Source organism: Triticum dicoccoides, chromosome 2B (assembly GCF_002162155.2).
Source record: "Triticum dicoccoides isolate Atlit2015 ecotype Zavitan chromosome 2B, WEW_v2.0, whole genome shotgun sequence".
NCBI classification, from domain to species: domain Eukaryota; kingdom Viridiplantae; phylum Streptophyta; class Magnoliopsida; order Poales; family Poaceae; genus Triticum; species Triticum dicoccoides.
Genome location: NC_041383.1, coordinates 400,875,487 through 400,894,961, shown reverse-complemented (window position 1 = coordinate 400,894,961; position 19,475 = coordinate 400,875,487). Strand labels below are relative to the sequence as shown.

Here is a 19,475-nt window from a genome sequence, read left to right as displayed (position 1 = left end):
AAATTGGTCAAAAAAATTTCGTGCCCATCCTGTCAGTTTGACCTCGGAAGAGTTTTGAGACACTCGCCATTATAGTGATTTTTCGCAAAAAAAAACAGCGCAAAAAAAAAAGGAGCGCAAAAAAAAGCGAAAAAAAAATCCAAAGTGTGCTTTTCCCTTGTTTACATGCAGCGCCGTGATTTTGTTAGTGTTCTAGGCTCGCGTCTCTAGTACAGTCTAGCCTAGGACCAGCACAGTACCGTCGTTGAGCGTTTATTCAACTTTGCATCTCTGAATTGATTATTGCTGATCCTTTTTTCCTACCATATTATAAGCTTTCCCAGCTCCACATACATCTACGTCGTGCGTTTGACTCTCCCTGGTAATCGCTCTGTCCAAGCTTTGAGAGTTTTGACTACAACGGTTGCCGATCACCACCTGCTGCTGGGTAAGAACTAGTAAGAATTTGAGATTTTCTTGACGGGTTTGTGATACACCACCACCACTTCTTAGTACTCTGTAGGATCATATTCTTGTGTGTTTCTATTTGCTGCTAACCATGGTAGGATCACAAGCCGATGAGACTGATTGGGAGAACCTGACGAACAAACAGCTACATGATAAATTTCAGCAAATGATGAGTGGACAGGTGCAAGATGTGCTAAACAGATTTGACGAGGCCATGGAGAAGATAGATGGCATTGAGAAGACGTTTGAAACAAAGCTTGATAGCAAGTTTAATGAATTGCTCACGCGTTTTCCACCACCACCGCCGGCTGCACCTATCGCACCTCTGCAACAACAACAACAACGCCTCCTTCCGAATCAGTATGGACGAGCGAAGCGTGTTCCTATTGAGGATGGCCAAACTTTTGGTGCTGCTGTTCCTGTTGTTGATGCTTCTTTGGCTCGTGCTACTGCTGCTGCTGGTACCCAGGAGGAGGATGAGTATGCGGGCGATTATGAGGATGAGGTTGATCAAAATCCGAACTACGTGCAGCCACCAGCACCACCACCAGCAGGTCGACCTCAGGTATATATTCGTAATGGTAGGCCTGCACCACCACCTCAGGTATGAGATGATGTCCATATTCCTAAACTGAAATTGAATATTCCACCATTTGAGGGTAGATATGTTCCTGATATATATCTTACTTGGGAGTTAGAAACTGAACAATGTTTTACATGTTTACAATATCCCGAGGAGAGACGGGTTGCTACTGTTGTTTGTGCTTTCACTAGTTTTGCATGTGTCTGGTGGTCTGAACATTGTAGATTATATCCTATTCCAACTACTTGGGCTGCTTTGAAAACTGCTATGCGTACGCGTTGGGTTCCACCATATTATCAACGTGAATTGCTTAAAAAATTGCAGCGTTTAAGACAAGGAAAAATTCTATAGAAGAATATTATTAGGAATTACAAACTGGCATGATTCGATGTGGTATTGTTGAGGAGAATGAAGCTATGCTTGCACGTTTTCTGGGTGGATTAAATAAAGAGATTCAGACCATTCTAGACTATAAGGAGTATACTAATATCACTCATTTATTCCATCTTGCTTGTAAAGCTGAACGTGAAGTGCAGGATCGACAAGCATTGGTGCGAACTAACTTTTCTGCAGGCCGACTTTCATCATGGACATCGTGTGCATCTTCTACTTCAACTGCACCAGCACCTCAATCAGGTGCCTCCTCCAGCCGTGATACAAGAAAACAGGCACAACCACCATTATCTGCCAAGAGCGCACCTGCCGGGCCTGCACAGAGTTCTTCTTCTTCCATGGCATCAACAGGGCACACAAGTGATATTATTTGTCGTCGTTGTAAGGGAGGAGGTCATTATGCGAGAGAATGCAAATCTCCGCGTGTGATGATTGCTACCGAGGGTGCTGGATATGAGTCCGCTAGTGACTATGATGAGGAGACTTTGGCTCTTATTACACATGAAGAACATGGTGGAGATGATTCTGATCATGAGACGCAATACATGGCTCCTGAAGACGCTGACAGGTATGAATGTTTAGTTGCTCAACGTGTTTTGAGTGTGCAGGTCACACAAGCTGAGCAAAATCAGAGGCACAATTTGTTCCATACCAAGGGAGTTGTGAAGGAACGTTCTATGCGCGTCATAATAGACGGAGGGAGCTGCAACAACTTGGCTAGCATGGAGATGGTGGAGAAGCTTTCTCTCACCACAAGACCACATCCACATCCTTACTACATCCAATGGTTCAACAACAGCGGCAAGGTTAAGGTAACATGTACTGTTCGTGTGCATTTTAGTATCTCTACATATGCTGATTATGTTGATTATGATGTGGTACCTATGCAAACATGTTCCTTATTACTTGGTAGACCATGGCAATTTGATAAAAATTCTGTACACCATGGTAGAAACAATCACTATACTCTTGTTCATAAGGATAAAAATATTAGTTTGCTTCCTATGACTCCTGATTCCATTTTGAAAGATGATATTAATAGAGCTAATAAAGCAAAACAGGAGAAGAATAAGAGTGAAAATCAGATTGTGGCAAAAGAATTTGAGCAACAAATGAAGCCTAATAATAAACCATCTAGTGTTGCTTCTGAAATTAAATTGAAAAGTGCATGTTTATTTGCCACCAAATCTGATATTGATGAGCTAGATTTCAGCAAATCTATTTGCTATGCTTTTGTGTGCAAAGAGGCATTATTTTCATTCGAGGACGTGCCTTCCTCTTTGCCTCCTGCTGTCACTAACATTTTGCAGGAGTTCGCTGACGTCTTTCCACAAGACGTGCCACCGGGATTACTGCCTATTCGAGGGATTGAGCATCAGATTGACTTAATACCCGGTGCTTCACTGCCAAACCGTGCACCATACTGTACCAATCCAGAGGAGACGAAGGAGATTATGCGTCAAGTACAAGAGCTTCTCGACAAAGGTTATATACGTGAATCCCTTAGTCCTTGTGTTGTTCCTATTATTCTAGTTCCGAAAAAGGATGGTACATCACGTATGTGTGTTGATTGTAGAGGCATTAATAATATTATTGTTCGTTATCGCCATCCTATTCCTAGGCTAGATGATGTGCTTGATGAATTGAGTGGCTCTACAATATTCTCGAAAGTTGATTTGCGTAGTGGATACCATCAAATTTGTATGAAATTGGGAGATGAATGGAAAACAGCATTTAAAACTAAGTTTGGATTATATGAGTGGTTAGTCATGCCTTTTGGGTTAACTAATGCACCCAGTACTTTCATGAGATTAATGAACGAAGTTTTACGTGCTTTCATTGGACGATTTGTGGTAGTTTACTTTGATGACATATTGATTTATAGTAGATCTTTGGAAGAACATTTGGAACATTTACGTGCTGTTTTTATTGCTCTACGTGATGCACGTTTGTTTGGTAACCTTGGGAAGTGCACCTTTTGCACCGACCGAGTATCTTTTCTTGGCTATGTTGTTATTCCACAGGGAATTGAAGTTGATAAAGCCAAGATTGAAGCTATTGAGAGTTGGCCGCAGCCCAAAACGGTCACACAAGTGAGGAGTTTTCTTGGCCTCGCTGGATTCTATAGGCGTTTTGTGAGAGATTTCAGCACCATTGCTGTACCTCTCAATGAGCTTACAAAGAAAGATGTGCCTTTTCTTTGGGGTACCGCACAGGAAGAAGCCTTCACGGTATTGAAAGATAAGTTGACACATGCTCCTTTACTCCAACTTCCTGATTTTAATAAGACTTTTGAGCTTGAATGTGATGCTAGTGGAATTGGATTAGGAGGTGTGTTATTACAAGATGGCAAACCTGTTGCATACTTTTCTGAAAAATTGAGTGGGCCTAGTCTGAATTATTCTACTTATGATAAAGAATTATATGCTCTTGTTCGGACTTTGGAAACATGGCAACATTATTTATGGCCCAAAGAATTTGTTATACATTCTGATCATGAATCTTTGAAACATATTAAAAGTCAAGCTAAACTGAATCGTAGACATGCTAAATGGGTTGAATTCATTGAGACTTTCCCTTATGTCATTAAACACAAGAAGGGAAAAGAAAATGTGATGAGGACATCAATACAATTGTTACACCCACAGCCCCTGCTGCTATACATACTGGACCAATTACTAGAGCTCGTGCACGCCAACTAAATTATCAGGTACTTTCGTTTCTTGGTAATGATTCTAATGTTCATGAGAATATGATGCTGCCTAAATTGGATACATTTGTTTTGCTTACAAATGAAGGGCCTAGCTTGGAGAAGGATGAACATTGGAGCAAGAACAAGCATGGAGATGATGGCATGCGCAAGGGGAACAAGAACGGAGTTACAAGTGATGATTTCAGGACTTTGAAGCCACCATAATGTGTGCATGAAGCCTTGGACGAAATATACAAGATGCCACTTCATAAATTTCGTCCCGAGGCTATTTTAGGTGCTGCGTCACCTTATTATTGGGCCAGGCCCATGTAATTTCGAAATACATAAGTATACGCTATTTTTAGAGTCCGTATGTGTGGGGAAACAAGAGATAGGGTTGATTTCGGACCCCTCCACCAAGGGCCACGAAATCCACCCCCTCTTCCTCCATATATATAGCCCTTAGGGCATCGTTTAGACCTTGGGTTTTGTTTAGATTAAAAGTTCGCCATAGCTGCAACTTCGCGTACTTCGTTTGTGTTCAACGACCAGACAAAGGCGTCACAGAACCCCACCTTGATCAATAAAGCTTTCATCTTATATTCGCAATATCCAGATTGCAATCTCAGTTTCTTGCTTGTTCTTCGTTTGCTCGCAGGAAACAGACCCTCGTGGTCAGGTTGATCGTGCTCCGGCGTGGTCAATAACCTCTCGGAGTTGGTTTAGCGATTGCTAAGGCGCGACGTCCTCGCACGTTCGTAGTCGGATCGTCAAAGTCGACTTCCACCAAAGCGATATCCATCATCTCATCGAAAGACGGGACACCTTTGCCTCTATCAGGATATGAGTCCGCTAGTGACTATGATGAGGAGACATTGGCTCTTATTACACGTGAAGAACATGGTGGAGATGATTCTGATCATGAGACGCAATACATGGCTCCTGAAGACGCTGACAGGTATGAATGTTTAGTTGCTCAACGTGTTTTGAGTGTGCAGGTCACACAAGCTGAGCAAAATCAGAGGCACAATTTGTTCCATACCAAGGGAGTTGTGAAGGAACGTTCTGTGCGCGTCATCATAGACGGAGGGAGCTGCAACAACTTGGCTAGCATGGAGATGGTGGAGAAGCTTTCTCTCACCACAAGACCACATCCACATCCTTACTACATCCAATGGTTCAACAACAGCGGCAAGGTTAAGGTAACACGTACTGTTCGTGTGCATTTTAGTATCTCTACATATGCTGATTATGTTGATTGTGATGTGGTACCTATGCAAGCATGTTCCTTATTACTTGGTAGACCATGGCAATTTGATAAAAATTCTGTACACCATGGTAGAAACAATCACTATACTCTTGTTCATAAGGATAAAAATATTACTTTGCTTCCTATGACTCCTGATTCCATTTTGAAAGATGATATTAATAGAGCTAATAAAGCACAACAGGAGAAGAATAAGAGTGAAAATCAGATTGTGGCAAAAGAATTTGAGCAACAAATGAAGCCTAATAATAAACTATCTAGTGTTGCTTCTGAAATTAAATTGAAAAGTGCATGTTTATTTGCCACCAAATCTGATATTGATGAGCTAGATTTCAGCAAATCTGTTTGCTATGCTTTTGTGTGCAAAGAGGCATTATTTTCATTCGAGGACGTGCCTTCCTCTTTGCCTCCTGCTGTCACTAACATTTTGCAGGAGTTTGCTGACGTTTTTCCACAAGACGTGCCATCGGGATTACCGCCTATTCGAGGGATTGAGCATCAGATTGACTTAATTCCCGGTGCTTCACTGCCAAACCGTGCACCATACCGTACCAATCCAGAGGAGACGAAGGAGATTATGCGTCAAGTACAAGAGCTTCTCGACAAAGGTTATATACGCGAATCCCTTAGTCCTTGTGCTGTTCCTATTATTCTAGTGCCGAAAAAGGATGGTACATCACGTATGTGTGTTGATTGTAGAGGCATTAATAATATTACTATTCGTTATCGTCATCCTATTCCTAGGCTAGATGATATGCTTGATGAATTGAGTGGCTCTACAATATTCTCCAAAGTTTATTTGCGTAGTGGCTACCATCAAATTCGTATGAAATTGGGAGATGAATGGAAAACAGCATTTAAAACTAAGTTTGGATTATATGAGTGGTTAGTCATGCCTTTTGGGTTAACTAATGCACCTAGTACTTTCATGAGATTAATGAACGAAGTTTTACGTGCTTTTATTGGACGATTTGTGGTAGTTTACTTTGATGACATATTGATTTATAGTAGATCTTTGGAAGAACATTTGGAACATTTACGTGCTGTTTTTATTGCTCTACGTGATGCACGTTTGTTTGGTAACCTTGGGAAGTGCACCTTTTGCACCGACCGAGTATCTTTTCTTGGCTATGTTGTTACTCCACAGGGAATTGAAGTTGATAAAGCCAAGATTGAAGCTATTGAGAGTTGGCCGCAACCCAAAACGGTCACACACGTGAGGAGTTTTCTTGGCCTCGCTGGATTCTATAGGCGTTTTGTGAGAGATTTCAGCACCATTGCTGCACCTCTCAATGAGCTTACAAAGAAAGATGTGCCTTTTCTTTGGGGTACCGCACAGGAAGAAGCCTTCTCCGTATTGAAAGATAAGTTGACACATGCTCCTTTACTCCAACTTCCTGATTTTAATAAGACTTTTGAGCTTGAATGTGATGCTAGTGGAATTGGATTAGGAGGTGTGTTATTACAAGATGGCAAACCCGTTGCATACTTTTCTGAAAAATTGAGTGGGCCTAGTCTGAATTATTCTACTTATGATAAATAATTATATGCTCTTGTTCGGACTTTAGAGACATGGCAACATTATTTATGGCCCAAAGAATTTGTTATACATTCTGATCATGAATCTTTGAAACATATTAAAAGTCAAGCTAAACTGAATCGTAGACATGCTAAATGGGTTGAATTCATTGAGACTTTCCCTTATGTCATTAAACACAAGAAGGGAAAAGAAAATGTTATTGCTGATGCATTGTCTCGTCGCTATACTATGCTTTCACAACTTGACTTCAAAATATTTGGTTTGGAGACCATCAAAGATCAATATGTGCATGATGCTGATTTTAAAGATGTAATGCAGAATTGTAAAGAAGGAAGAATGTGGAACAAGTTTGTCGTTAACGATGGATTTGTGTTTCGTGCTAACAAGCTATGCATTCCAGCTAGCTCCGTTCGTCTTTTGTTGTTGCAGGAGGCGCATGGAGGAGGATTAATGGGACACTTTGGCGTGAAGAAGACGGAGGACGTACTTGCTACACATTTCTTTTGGCCAAAGATGAGACGGGATGTTCAGCGTTTTATTGCTCGATGCACTACATGTCAAAAAGCTAAGTCACGCCTCAATCCTCATGGTTTATATATGCCTTTGCCTGTACCTAGTGTTCCTTGGGAGGATATATCTATGGACTTTGTTTTAGGTTTACCTCGAACAAAGAAGGGGAGGGATAGCATATTTGTTGTCGTGGATAGATTCTCGAAAATGGCACACTTTATACCATGTCATAAAAGCGATGATGCTGTTAATGTTGCTGATTTGTTCTTTCGTGAAATTATTCGCTTGCATGGTGTGCCAAATACTATTGTTTCAGATCGTGATACTAAATTTCTTAGCCACTTTTGGAGATGTTTATGGGCTAAGTTGGGGACTAAACTGCTTTTTAGTACTACTTGTCACCCCCAAACTGATCGCCAAACTGAAGTAGTCAATAGAACATTGTCTACTATGCTTAGGGCTGTTTTGAAGAGTAATAAGAAAATGTGGGAGGAATGCTTGCCTCATATTGAATTTGCTTATAATCGTTCATTGCATTCTACTACTAAGATGTGCCCTTTTAAAGTTGTGTATGGTTTCCTACCTCGTGCACCTATTGATTTGTTGCCTCTTCCATCTTCGGAGAAGGTTAATTTTGATGCTAAACAACGTGCTAAATTGGTTTTAAAAATGCATGAGTTAACTAAGGAAAACATTGAGCGTATGAATGCTAAATATAAACTTGCTGGAGATAAGGGTAGAAAACATGTTGTGTTTGCACCTGAAGATCTTGTTTGGTTACATTTGCGTAAAGATAGATTTCCTGATTTGCGCAAATCAAAGCTAATGCCACGTGCTGATGGTCCCTTTAAGGTGTTAGAGAAAATAAATGATAATGCATACAAACTTGAGCTGCCTGCAGATTTTGGGGTTAATCCCACTTTTAACATTGCAGATTTGAAGCCTTATTTGGGTGAGGAAGATGAGCTTCCGTCGAGGACGACTTCATTTCAAGAAGGGGAGGATGATGAGGACATCAATACCATTGTTACACCCACAGCCCCTGCTGCTATACATACTGGACCAATTACTAGAGCTCGCGCACGCCAACTAAATTACCAGGTACTTTCGTTTCTTGGTAATGATTCTAATGTTCATGAGAATATGATGCTGCCTAAATTGGATACATTTGTTTTGCTTACAAATGAAGGGCCTAGCTTGGAGAAGGATGAACATTTGAGCAAGAGAAAGCATGGAGATGATGGCATGCGCAAGGGGGACAAGAACGGAGTTACGAGTGATGATTTCAGGTCTTTGAAGCCACCATAACGAGTGCATGAAGCCTTGGACGAAATATACAAGATGCCAGTTCATAAATTTCGTCCAGAGGCTATTATAGGTGCTGCGTCACCTTTTTATTGGGCCAGGCCCATGTAATTTCGAAATACATTAGTATAGGCTATTTTTAGAGTCCGTATGTGTGGGGAAACAAGAGATAGGGTTGATTTCGGACCCCTCCACCAAGGGCCACGAAATTCCCCCTCTCTTCCTCCATATATACAGCCCTTAGGGCACCGTTTAGACTTTGGGTTTTGTTTAGATTAAAGTTCGCCATAGCTGCAACTTCGCGTACTTCGTTTGTGTTCAACGACCAGACAAAGGCGTCACAGAACCCCACCTTGATCAATAAAGCTTTCATCTTATATTCGCAATATCCAGATTGCAATCTTAGTTTCTTGCTTGTTCTTCGTTTGCTCGCAGGAAACAGACCCTCATGGTCAGGTTGATCGTGCTCCGGCGTGGTCAATAACCTCTCAGAGTTGGTTTAGCGATTGCTAAGGCGCGACGTCCTCGCACGTTCGTAGTCGGATCGTCAAAGTCGACTTCCACCAAAGCAAAATCCATCATCTCATCGAAAGACGGGACACCTTTGCCTCTATCATATACCCCCCGACAAAGTCCATAGATTCATCAAAATAAGCACACAACGTAAAGAAAACAGAATCTGTCAGAAACAGAATAGTCTGTAGCAATCTAAAAACTTTGTATACATGTGTAACTTCAAAAATTCTGAAAAATTAGGACAACGTGGGCAATTTGTATATCAATATTGTGTACAAAAATCAGAAATTTATTGCACTTCTGTTATTTTTAATAATTCCGTGGCTGGCGCACAAAGTTTATATTTTCCAACAAGATCAAAGCAACTATCACCCAACATGATCCCAAAGGCTTTGCTTGGCACAAACACTAATTAAAACATAAAAAATACAATCATAACACTAGCATAATTGTGCAAACACTCAAGAACAAAAAGAAAAAGGCAAAAATAAAATTTATTCATTGGGTTGTCTCCCAACAAGCACTATCGTTTTATGCCCCTAGCTAGGCATAAAGCATAGATTCAAGTGTTATCATCTTTGGTTTTAGATCCATAGGATGACCTCATGATTGATTCATATGGTGGCTTAATTCTTGTTCTAGGGAAGTGTTCCATACCTTTTCTTAGTGGAAACTGAAATTTAATATCGCCTTCTTTCGTATCAATCACGACATCTATAATGCGTAAAAATGGCCTACCAAGTATAATTGGACAAGCCGGATTGCAATAAATATCAAGAACAATAAAAATCTATAGGCACATAATTCCTATTTACAAGAATAAGAATATCATTAATTCTTCCCATAGGCTTTTTAATTGTAGAATCTACTAAGTGCAAATTAAGAGAACATTCTTCAATACCGGTAAGATCAATCACATAACATAAAGATTTCGGAATTGTGGAAACACACAAGGCAAAACAGTCATAATTTTTAATCTTGACTTTGATAGTAGGTTCCCATTCATCATGTAATTATCTAGGAATTGAGATCTCTAATTCCATTTTTTCTTCCAAAGCTTTCATCATGGCATCTACGATATGTTTAGTAAAAGCTTTATTTTGTTCATAGGCATGAGGTGAATTAATCATGGATTGCAATAAAGAAATACAATCAATCAAAGTGCAATTATCATAATTAAAGTCTTTATAATCCAAAAGAGTGGGCACATCACTAGTTCAAGTTTTGACCTCTCCAAACCCACTTTTATCAATTTTCTCAACAAGATTTTCACCCTCCGAATTATTGGGACGCCTTCTAGCTAAAGTTGACTCTCTTCCAAACCCACTTTTACTATTATCACAAGCATATTCATCATGATGTTTAAATAAATTTTCGAGATCATAAGAATCATTATCACCCTAATCATGATCATTGCAATAAGTAGTGGATATAGCAAAACAAGCATCCCCAAGCTTGGGGTTTTGCATATCACTAACACAATTGACATTAATAGAATTTATAATAACATTCTTGCAATCATGCTTTTCATTCAAGGAGCTATCATGAATCACTTTACAAATTTCTTCGTTTAACACTTCATCACAATTTTCAGATTCATAAATCTCAAGCAAAACTTCATAAAGATAATCTAGTGAACTCAATTCACTAGCAATTGGTTCATCATAATTAGATCTCTTGAAAAAATTAGCAAGTGGATGATGATCCATATCAATAGATTTTTAGCAAGCAAAGATGCAAGCAAATAGAAGGCACATGGCAACACAAGCAAACATAGCAAACAAGAGATCTAACGAGAAAAAAGGAAAACAAAAAGGAGGCGAATAAAATGACAAATTTTTGTGAAGTGGGGGAGATGAAAACGAAAGGAAAATGGCAAATAATGTAAATTGCAAGGAGATGAGATTTGTGATTAGGAACCCGATAGATGTTGATGATGTCTCCCCGGCAACAACGCCAGAAATCCTTTCTAGATGGCTCATGTCCGCGTCAGTTTTTCTCCGAAGAGGAAGGGATGATGCATCACAACTACAGTAGGTATTTCCCTCAGTGATGAAACCAAGGTTATCGAACCAGTAGGAGAACCAAGCAAAACTATGTAAACGGTACCTGCACACAAAGAACAAATACTTACAACCCGATGCGTAAGAGGGGTTGTCAATCCCTCTTGGGTAAAAAGATAGATTGATTTGTATGATTTTGGATAAATAGATCTCTCGATAGAACACAATAAATTAAATAAATAAAAGGTGCAACAAGGTATTTTTGGGTTTTTAGAATTATAGATCTGAAAACAAAAGCAAATAAAAATAGATCTTGAAGCAAATATGATAAAGAATAGACCCAAGGGTTGTGCCCCCCTCGGGGCACCCCTCTGGTACTTCTTTGGCCCATCTCGTGTCTTTTGGTCCAGAAAAAATCTCCAAAAAGTTTCGCTGCGTTTGGACTCCGTTTGGTATTGATTTCCTGTTGAGTGAAAAACTGGCAAAAAACAGCAACTGACACTGGGCACTATGTCAATAGGCTAGTCCTAAAAATGATATAAAGTTGTTATAAAATGATTGTAAAACATCCAAGAATTATAATATAACAACATGGAACAATAAAAAGTTATAGATACGTTGGAGACGTATCAGCGTTGGAGCTCCGAAGATTGGGAAAGTGGTGGCGAGAGGAAGGAGAAGGCGTACACCGATAGTGGTGGTCGTTCCCCTTTTATATGCTGCCAAAATACCAAAGGTCCTTTAACTGTGCCGTAGGTCTCTCCACTTCCCCATATACTCGTAACATTATGCGCGAGTGGGATGATCGAAATCATTGATCATATCCCCAAAAAGCGGGGCACGATCCGCACCTAAGACGTGCCGATGAAGGGGCTGGCTTGAACCGCGCATCAAGTACTCACAACGGTTCGGTGTTTATGACCGGACGTGACCCTTCGCCGAAAGTTATCAGGCGAAGGCACTGTTCACACTTGAGAGGTTGGCCTTCGAGGCTAAGTAAGATCAACAATCTGGATTCCGGATACTACTTAATGGAGTGCGTGACCGATACTTGACCAGATGGTTTTTGTGGAGATTCAACCGAGGAAGATTATTCCGAACACAGGGGGAGAGAAGAACTCGCCCGCAAGCCGAAGACTGCAAATTCAGGAATTACAAGATGCCGGCGTTGGAGCCTAGTTCGGAGGCTACTGAGGGAGTCCTGGACTAGGGGGTCCTCGGGCCGCCGACCTACTTCTGATGGACCGGCCGGTGGCCCGCGATATGACTACTACGAGACCGAACTACAAGGCGACTCCGTATCCGGACAGGAAACCCTCGAAGTCTTTGTGTGTCCTCCAAGTCAAGATGGAAGATTCAACATGTTTATTTCCCTTGTTGTAACAGACCATGTGTAAACCTAGTACCCCTGGTGTCTATATAAATAAGAGGGTTTGGTCTGTAGAGGCTAGAACAACATCCATCATCCTACTAGCCTAGGGTTTAGTTTAACTGATCTCGTGGTAGATCGACTCTATAACCATCCTATACACTTCAATATAATTGAGCATGACGTAGGGTTTTACCTCTTAGAGAGGGTCCGTACCTGGGTAAACATTGTGTCCTTCGTCTCCTGTTCCCCATTAGTCCAAGATCCACAGCTCGGGACCCCCTACCCGAGATCCGTCGGTTTTGACACCGACAACATGCTCCACTCGCGAGCTGGTTCGCGCGGTGCTGCGAGGGCTGCATGCGTATGCTGCCAACTGAGCCACCTAGGGAGACAATGGCTGGTGCGTGATGACACTGGCGATGCGACCTGTGGTGCACCGAGCTTCCCCCTGTCTGTGAGCATAGCTACAACCGACCATGTCAGAGTCGCAACTGGCAAGGGGCAGAACTGCAATAGGCCAAGATAAAGCTGCAACCGACAACGACACTGCTACAATCATCGACGACGATACTGTGAGTGGTGTGTGATGGGGGACGAGCGATGGTGATGCGACGGTGTTGCTCCATGTGACGAAGGGCGCGGCGAGCTACACCGGCGAGTCGAGTTGCTGCAATGGGCGACGGGCAATGCTACAATGAGCCACCTACCGCGACAACAGTGCAAGGGCTGTGACGATGAGGACGAGTTGCAACGAGCGGCGAGGATGACGACCTGCGACCGATGGGGAGGGCGGCAAGCAACGACCGACGACGAGGGCGGTGGCCGGGAAGGACAACCGGCAGGAGACAGAAAACACGTTGTTTGTTTGTGAAGGGTGGCTACGCGTGCTGGATTGGGGTAGAAAGTGATTGTACTGCCGGGACATCGTGATGGAACGGACAGGAGGCGACCGATCCTGGGTTAGGATCGGTTGACCTACGCCGTTTATCGGCCTTACGCAAAAGCCTTTTGAACCTTGAACAGAGCACGAACTTGCTGAGAACCACACCCGTACGATCGCCAAGCCGACCTGACCGACCTGAGCCCATCCACCCAACCCAGCCCGAGCCGGTTCGTTCTCCCCAATCCATCCGCTCCCACTCCCAACCTCGCCGGTCGCATCCGACCCCGCCGCGCGCCGCCGGCCCCGCCCGTTCGTCCGAGGTCAGAAGCCAACCGCCGGCGACTGCCGCCCGTCGCGAACCCTCGACGACCCCCCCGGAGATTTCGCTTCGATTCCAACTCGAACCCAGCTCGCGGGAGGTAATTTCCGAGCCCCCCTCCGCGCATTCATCGACTCCCGGTTCGTGGTTGCTACGGTCGTTTCGATCCTTGCATGATTCGATCTAGGGTTAGTGGTTCGCGGAATGGGGGTGCTTCTGGTGGGTTAATCGCGTTGTTGGGTGTTTGATTGTTCCCCATCTCCTGTTCGATTAGTTCGTTTTGTGGAGTAATAACCAGCAGCTCTCTACTATTTTGCAGGAGGTTCCTTCAAGGGTTTGGACTCCGAGCCGGGGATGTACGGACATGGAGGGGGCTTTAATCCACACTTCCGTCATGCCGCACCACCGCCGCCTCCGCCGCTGTCGCAGCAACCGCTGCCGCCTCCACCGCCTCGACCACAAGCTGGGGTGACGGCTGGCTTCCTTCAGCAGTCACTACCACCGCCACCGCCGTTGGCGCAGTACCCGCAGACCCCAGCAATGCGTCCACCGCCTGGGCAGTACCAGCATGGCATGCTGCCACATCAGAATCAGGCCTATCCCTATGCCCATCTCGGTCAGATGCACCACATGCCAATGCTCCCACATCAGAGGGGTTTTGGGCATATGCAAATGCCTGGGCCGCCGCAAGCCATGTATCAGCCCCCTCCGCAGTATCCCATGCCAGTGCCTCTCCCTCCACCACCACCGCGGCCACCAAGCATTGCTCCAGATAACCTGCCACCTCCACCCCCGCCACCATCTTCTCCCCCTCTCATGCCTCCGTCACCACCAGCTGCTCCAGCAACTGCAGAGTCATGTGCAGAGACAGAAGGAAAGGAAGGTGCCACAGATGGTGGTCATGAAGGCAAAAGTGAGAAAGAAGCAACTGAATTAATTGTATCTGATGACTCGGATATGGATATGGGTGGTGAGTGGATCCTCCTCACTCTCCACATTGTGTATATCGTAGCATTCCTTTTTTGCGGGGTTGTATCATAACATTCAGCTTGGCACATCTTATGGTGCAAGTTGTTAATTACTCTGTGGGTTTATTTGGTATCCTGCCCATTTTACCTGATAGTGGTCCAGTATGTTCTCTTCTTCTTCTGTACAGTTCTATGATCATCAACCTTGTCCATCTGCATAGCAATCTATATGATGGCTAACTATCAATATATCTATGTCCTTCTCTACCAATGTACCACTACTAAGACTTCTGGATTGATATGACACAGCATTCAGCTTCATTCTTGAGCTAGTTTATTTCTGTAAATTTACTTTCTGAAGTTAAATTTCAGGAGATGAGGACTCACCATCAAGGGTTCATCTGAGCGTTGTCAATTCTTCGCCTGCTGCTGCTGAATGCTCTGGAGATAATAATACTGTTAATGTGCCAAAGGCTGTTAATGACATGTCCAACCTTGGCAGTGATTTGGCACCTGGCAGCAGTGGGAAGGCTAAAACTGGAAATGTGTCTGTCGAAGCTGGGAGCCAGTTGCACTTAATACAACAAGATTATGCCTCAGATGATAGCGAGGACGAGGAGGAGCATACTCGTGCTTCCAGCAACCCTCTGCTGCCTGAAGATAATGAGCCGAATCAATCAAGTGATATAAACACTGAAATTGGTCATCAGCAGGTTACTTATGCAGAGGAAAATGTGAATGCGGCTCCTTGCCTTCAGCAGAATTATGAGCCTAGAATGCATCAGCTTAAGGATGAGAGAAGCCCAATAAATCACAACTCAGATGAGCCGGGGCAGCCAGTCACAGAAAGTTTAAGTGGCAGTGAGTCTGCTGGAAGGCAACATAGTGAAAGGCATGGGAGGATCCAGACAAAACGAATTCGTAGCCAGTCACCTATAGCAAGGAGGAGCTGTAGCCCTTCCGGAGAGAACAAGCACAGTCCATCCCAAAGGTACCTGACCTTGTATCACTCACTAAAAAATGCATCTGCTTATCTCCATAAATTGGAAGCCTTTTTTCGCCTCTAATTCGTTTTACATGCCATCTAGTTTATTATTAGGGCCCCTTCTGGATTTCTAACAACATGTTTTTTCTTCTTTCAGTTCATCACATGAAAGGCAAACCAGGTCACCACTTGCTAAGCGGGCTAATCTTCATCAGAGCAAATCACCACACCATGTGAGTTTGCTACCAGGACAACCACCAGTTGCAAGTTCAGAACCCCACATGCAGTTTCAGCCAAATGCTATGGCACCATCAAATGATTTCCTGCAGAATCAGATAAGAACCTATCCTGCACCAGATCTTTCTCATCCTAGGCCATTGGATTTCCATCCTCATGCTCCCCAGCCAGCTCTTCCTTCTCAACAGCAGCCTGCTGCCTTCCACAATGATGAGTTTAAAAGCCCCTTTTCCCTCGACAATGCACCAGTTCTTCTTCCAGATGGACGGCCAGAATTTTCTGCTGGTGTAGGCCTATCTTATTCAAGTCATCAATCTTCATATAACCAGCAACAGCCTCCTCCTGGCAGTTTGGCTTCAGGAGCTAACATAGCTTACCCATCTTTCCAGATATTTCCATCAAATCTGCCAGGAAGTAGTGACTTGGGTCCTGTACCTATATCTGACATTGTTCTGCCTAAATCGTCTATCAAGCCACACTACAACCCATTTGCATCTACCTTTGAAACAGATCCGACTCTTGATATTAGTCCTATTCAAAGTCCAAATGCAGTTGAGTCTGCTTCAGCAAAAGCAGTAGAGCTCATGAATACAACTAGTCCTTTTGGTCAGTCTGTTCCTGGATCTGGAACTCGTTTCAACGAAAGTTCTGCAGAAGTTGTGCCCAGTCGGCAGAAACAACCTTGTCCTGGCTTTACTCCTATGGGTCCCTATGATCCACTTCTGGATAGTATTGAACCCTCAAGCAATTCAATCAACAAGATGGATCTTGGTCAAGAGGCGAATCTGAGTGCCACTGGTAGTCGCAATGCATCAAAACTTGTGAACATAGAAGTGGAGAGTAAAAATATGCATGGACTCGGGCTTGTTGCCGAATCAGAAGTTGTAGAACTTGGAGAGGTGGCAGCAGATACTGAAACAGGTGTGGTGGAGAATGTAAGTCCTGAGCCCTTAGGTGCTAAAGACTGGAGCTCAGATATTCCTGGTGATATCGACAATGACCAGTCATTGGATGTAAGTAAGAAGAGTAAGGACTCCAGATCAATGAAGCTTTTTAAGGTTGCTATTGCAGATTTCGTTAAAGAAGTTCTTAAGCCATCATGGAGGCAGGGAAACATGAGCAGAGAGGCTTTCAAAATGATTGTTAAGAAAACAGTTGATAAGGTCTCTAGTTCGGTTCCTGGCAATCATATACCGAAAACACCAGCCAAGATTAGACAGTATGTCCAGTCTTCTCAAAGGAAAGTGACCAAACTAGTAATGGTATGTCTGCACTGCTACCAGCATACTGGTTATGTACTGAATCTGCCAATACTCTTTCTGGCCATATGTTTACTTTACAGTTTCCAGTATTTACCATGCTGTAGTATACGGTCATCTTACATGGTTGTTTAAATATCTAAACACCCATGGAAAATATGCTATGCCACTTATAGTGTGAAACGCAACATATGTTCTTGTCTTCATGCTATTCAGTTCTTAAACTATGATTTTGTAAATGGAGATTTCGAGAATTCTTTGGTAATTGGGTATGAATTTAGCATCATGTAATTCTAGTTTGCACTGTTATGTTTGGGAGGCTGGGATTCATCTTAAGTTTTGTATGCTTAAATTAGATAAATAACAACCTGGAGGCAAGTAAGTTTTATTTATTAAACCGTTTATATTGAATTGTTGCAATGTTTTGACAAGAAGGAACAGTTGGAAGGCTATAGTTTTCAACAGTTTGCTGATGCTTTGTCTAATTTTTACCGAAAAAGGCTTTCGCCCCGCTTTATAGATAAAGCAGACCGCCAAAGGACATACAACCACACCAAGTCCACACACACACACCCAAGTACCACAACAAAGTCATAAGGTTCTGCTTTGTCTAATTGGCTGAGATGTTGAGTTTATTTAGGATGAATAAAGGCATTGTTGTGCACCTTTTGTTCTTCCAGCGTTCTTATTCTGGTTGCTGGTTTCAGTTTTAGGTTTTGGTTACTTTAGTTTCCAGATTGTGTAGGCTTCTTATGGCAATGAAGCTTTGCAGTCTGTTACAGTAGTAAATTTGTTTTATCTATTAATATGTTTCAGCAGGGAACCCCCTTACTGTTTTCCGAGAAAAAAGTGAACAAATTGGAAAAGCAGCTAGGCATGGGTGCACATAATTCTAAGTTTTACATATATATAGCGTTTCCCACGCTCTTTACTTGTGTCCAGCATAATTATGTTTGGATATGTATGTACCAATCGATTTATTTCATTTCTTCAGGGTTATGTTGACAAGTATGTGAAGTTATAGTTGCATCCTTAAATTGGACTGGGCCAATCAGAAGAGACTTCCTTTGCAGTTGTAAAACTTGTGAAGAATACTGATTCAGGTGGCAAGCCGTGTATTTCTTGGAACATCTATTTGCATGAGAAAGTCCTTTAGCAAGAAGGTATTCTTGTAAGTACTGAGGGAACGTCTGTATTGGAATCACGTGTTTAAACATCAGTTCCATATTCGGTTAAGTTGCTGCCTAGTCCTGTTCTGTTGGTTGTAAAGCACTTTGTTGATATTTCTTTCCCTTTCCACCCAACACAGGGTAAGTGATAGGTCTGATAGCAGGATGATGTATTTTTCCTTGAGCTGGTTTCTCTAGAACATTCATTTTTGTAGTAATACTTAAGTGTGGACCAAGCCGTCATGCTTACCTTCATCAGATGATCTTACATGTTCTGGGTGCTGATAGTCTAGATTTAGTTTCTAAGATCAAGTACAAAAGGAACTGGTGGAAAGATTAAGCTTAAGTCCGAGCAATCAGAAGTGTTTCGTTTTGGGGGTCATGTTATTTTCTCAGGAGCTCAAGCCATGGTCTGGTCGAATTCACTTGGAGAAAATTAGCTAGCAAAGGTTTTGTAGTATCAAGCCTTTATTTAGATAGATATGGGGAAATACTCCCTCCGTTCTTTTTTATAAGACGTTTCAGACAGCTGAGATTGAACTGTTTTGGGCACTGTCTGAAATGTCTACAACGTCTTATAAAAGTGAACAGAGGAAGTAACTTATTTGCATTTATTGGTCTGTGTGGGGTGACCCTCCCTGAAGTTGATCTATTTGTTGGATTGAGCTATGCTTTCAAATATAAGAAGAGGATAATGGACTATATCTGATTGAAGCTTGGGAGATCTGATGATTCCCTAATCGTTTTAATTGTCCATCCCGATGTATTCATGTTTTTTTTGAAATGGTCACCTGCGGGGGTGGGGGACTCCCCACCTGAACATATTTCAAAACGGTTTAGAGTTTACAGGAAATCACGCCACAGACCGGCGCGTTCCATCGGTGTCTCCGTCTTGAGAGGGTGAGCCCATACAACATGATCATCAAGGATAGCTTTAACAGTGCTATCAGCATAAATCTCTAGATTTTGGAAGACTTTCTTGTTCCTAGCATCCTATGTGGCCACTTGTGCTTTGGGTGATCTACCC

General features: G+C 42.7%; 1 protein-coding gene across 1 annotated transcript; it reads left to right on the top strand.

The window, feature by feature from the left end:
- Positions 1-13,689: 13,689 nt before the first annotated feature.
- LOC119363893 (YLP motif-containing protein 1-like) lies at positions 13,690-18,709 on the top strand. The gene is made up of 5 exons (XM_037629262.1): positions 13,690-13,930; positions 14,150-14,800; positions 15,171-15,789; positions 15,941-17,282; positions 18,274-18,709. The coding sequence occupies exons 2-5, from the start codon at positions 14,185-14,187 to the stop codon at positions 18,301-18,303; spliced, it is 2,607 nt and encodes an 868-aa protein (XP_037485159.1). The 5' UTR covers positions 13,690-13,930; positions 14,150-14,184; the 3' UTR covers positions 18,304-18,709.
- The last annotated feature ends 766 nt before the right edge of the window (positions 18,710-19,475 follow it).

Excerpts from the sequence above, each read along its gene's own strand:
- LOC119363893 (XM_037629262.1), top strand. The coding sequence starts at position 14,185 with ATGTACGGACATGGAGGGGGCTTTAATCCACACTTCCGTCATGCCGCA. Across the intron at positions 14,801-15,170 it reads CTCGGATATGGATATGGGTG|GAGATGAGGACTCACCATCA; the intron begins GTGAGTGGATCC and ends GTTAAATTTCAG. Across the intron at positions 15,790-15,940 it reads AAGCACAGTCCATCCCAAAG|TTCATCACATGAAAGGCAAA; the intron begins GTACCTGACCTT and ends TTCTTCTTTCAG.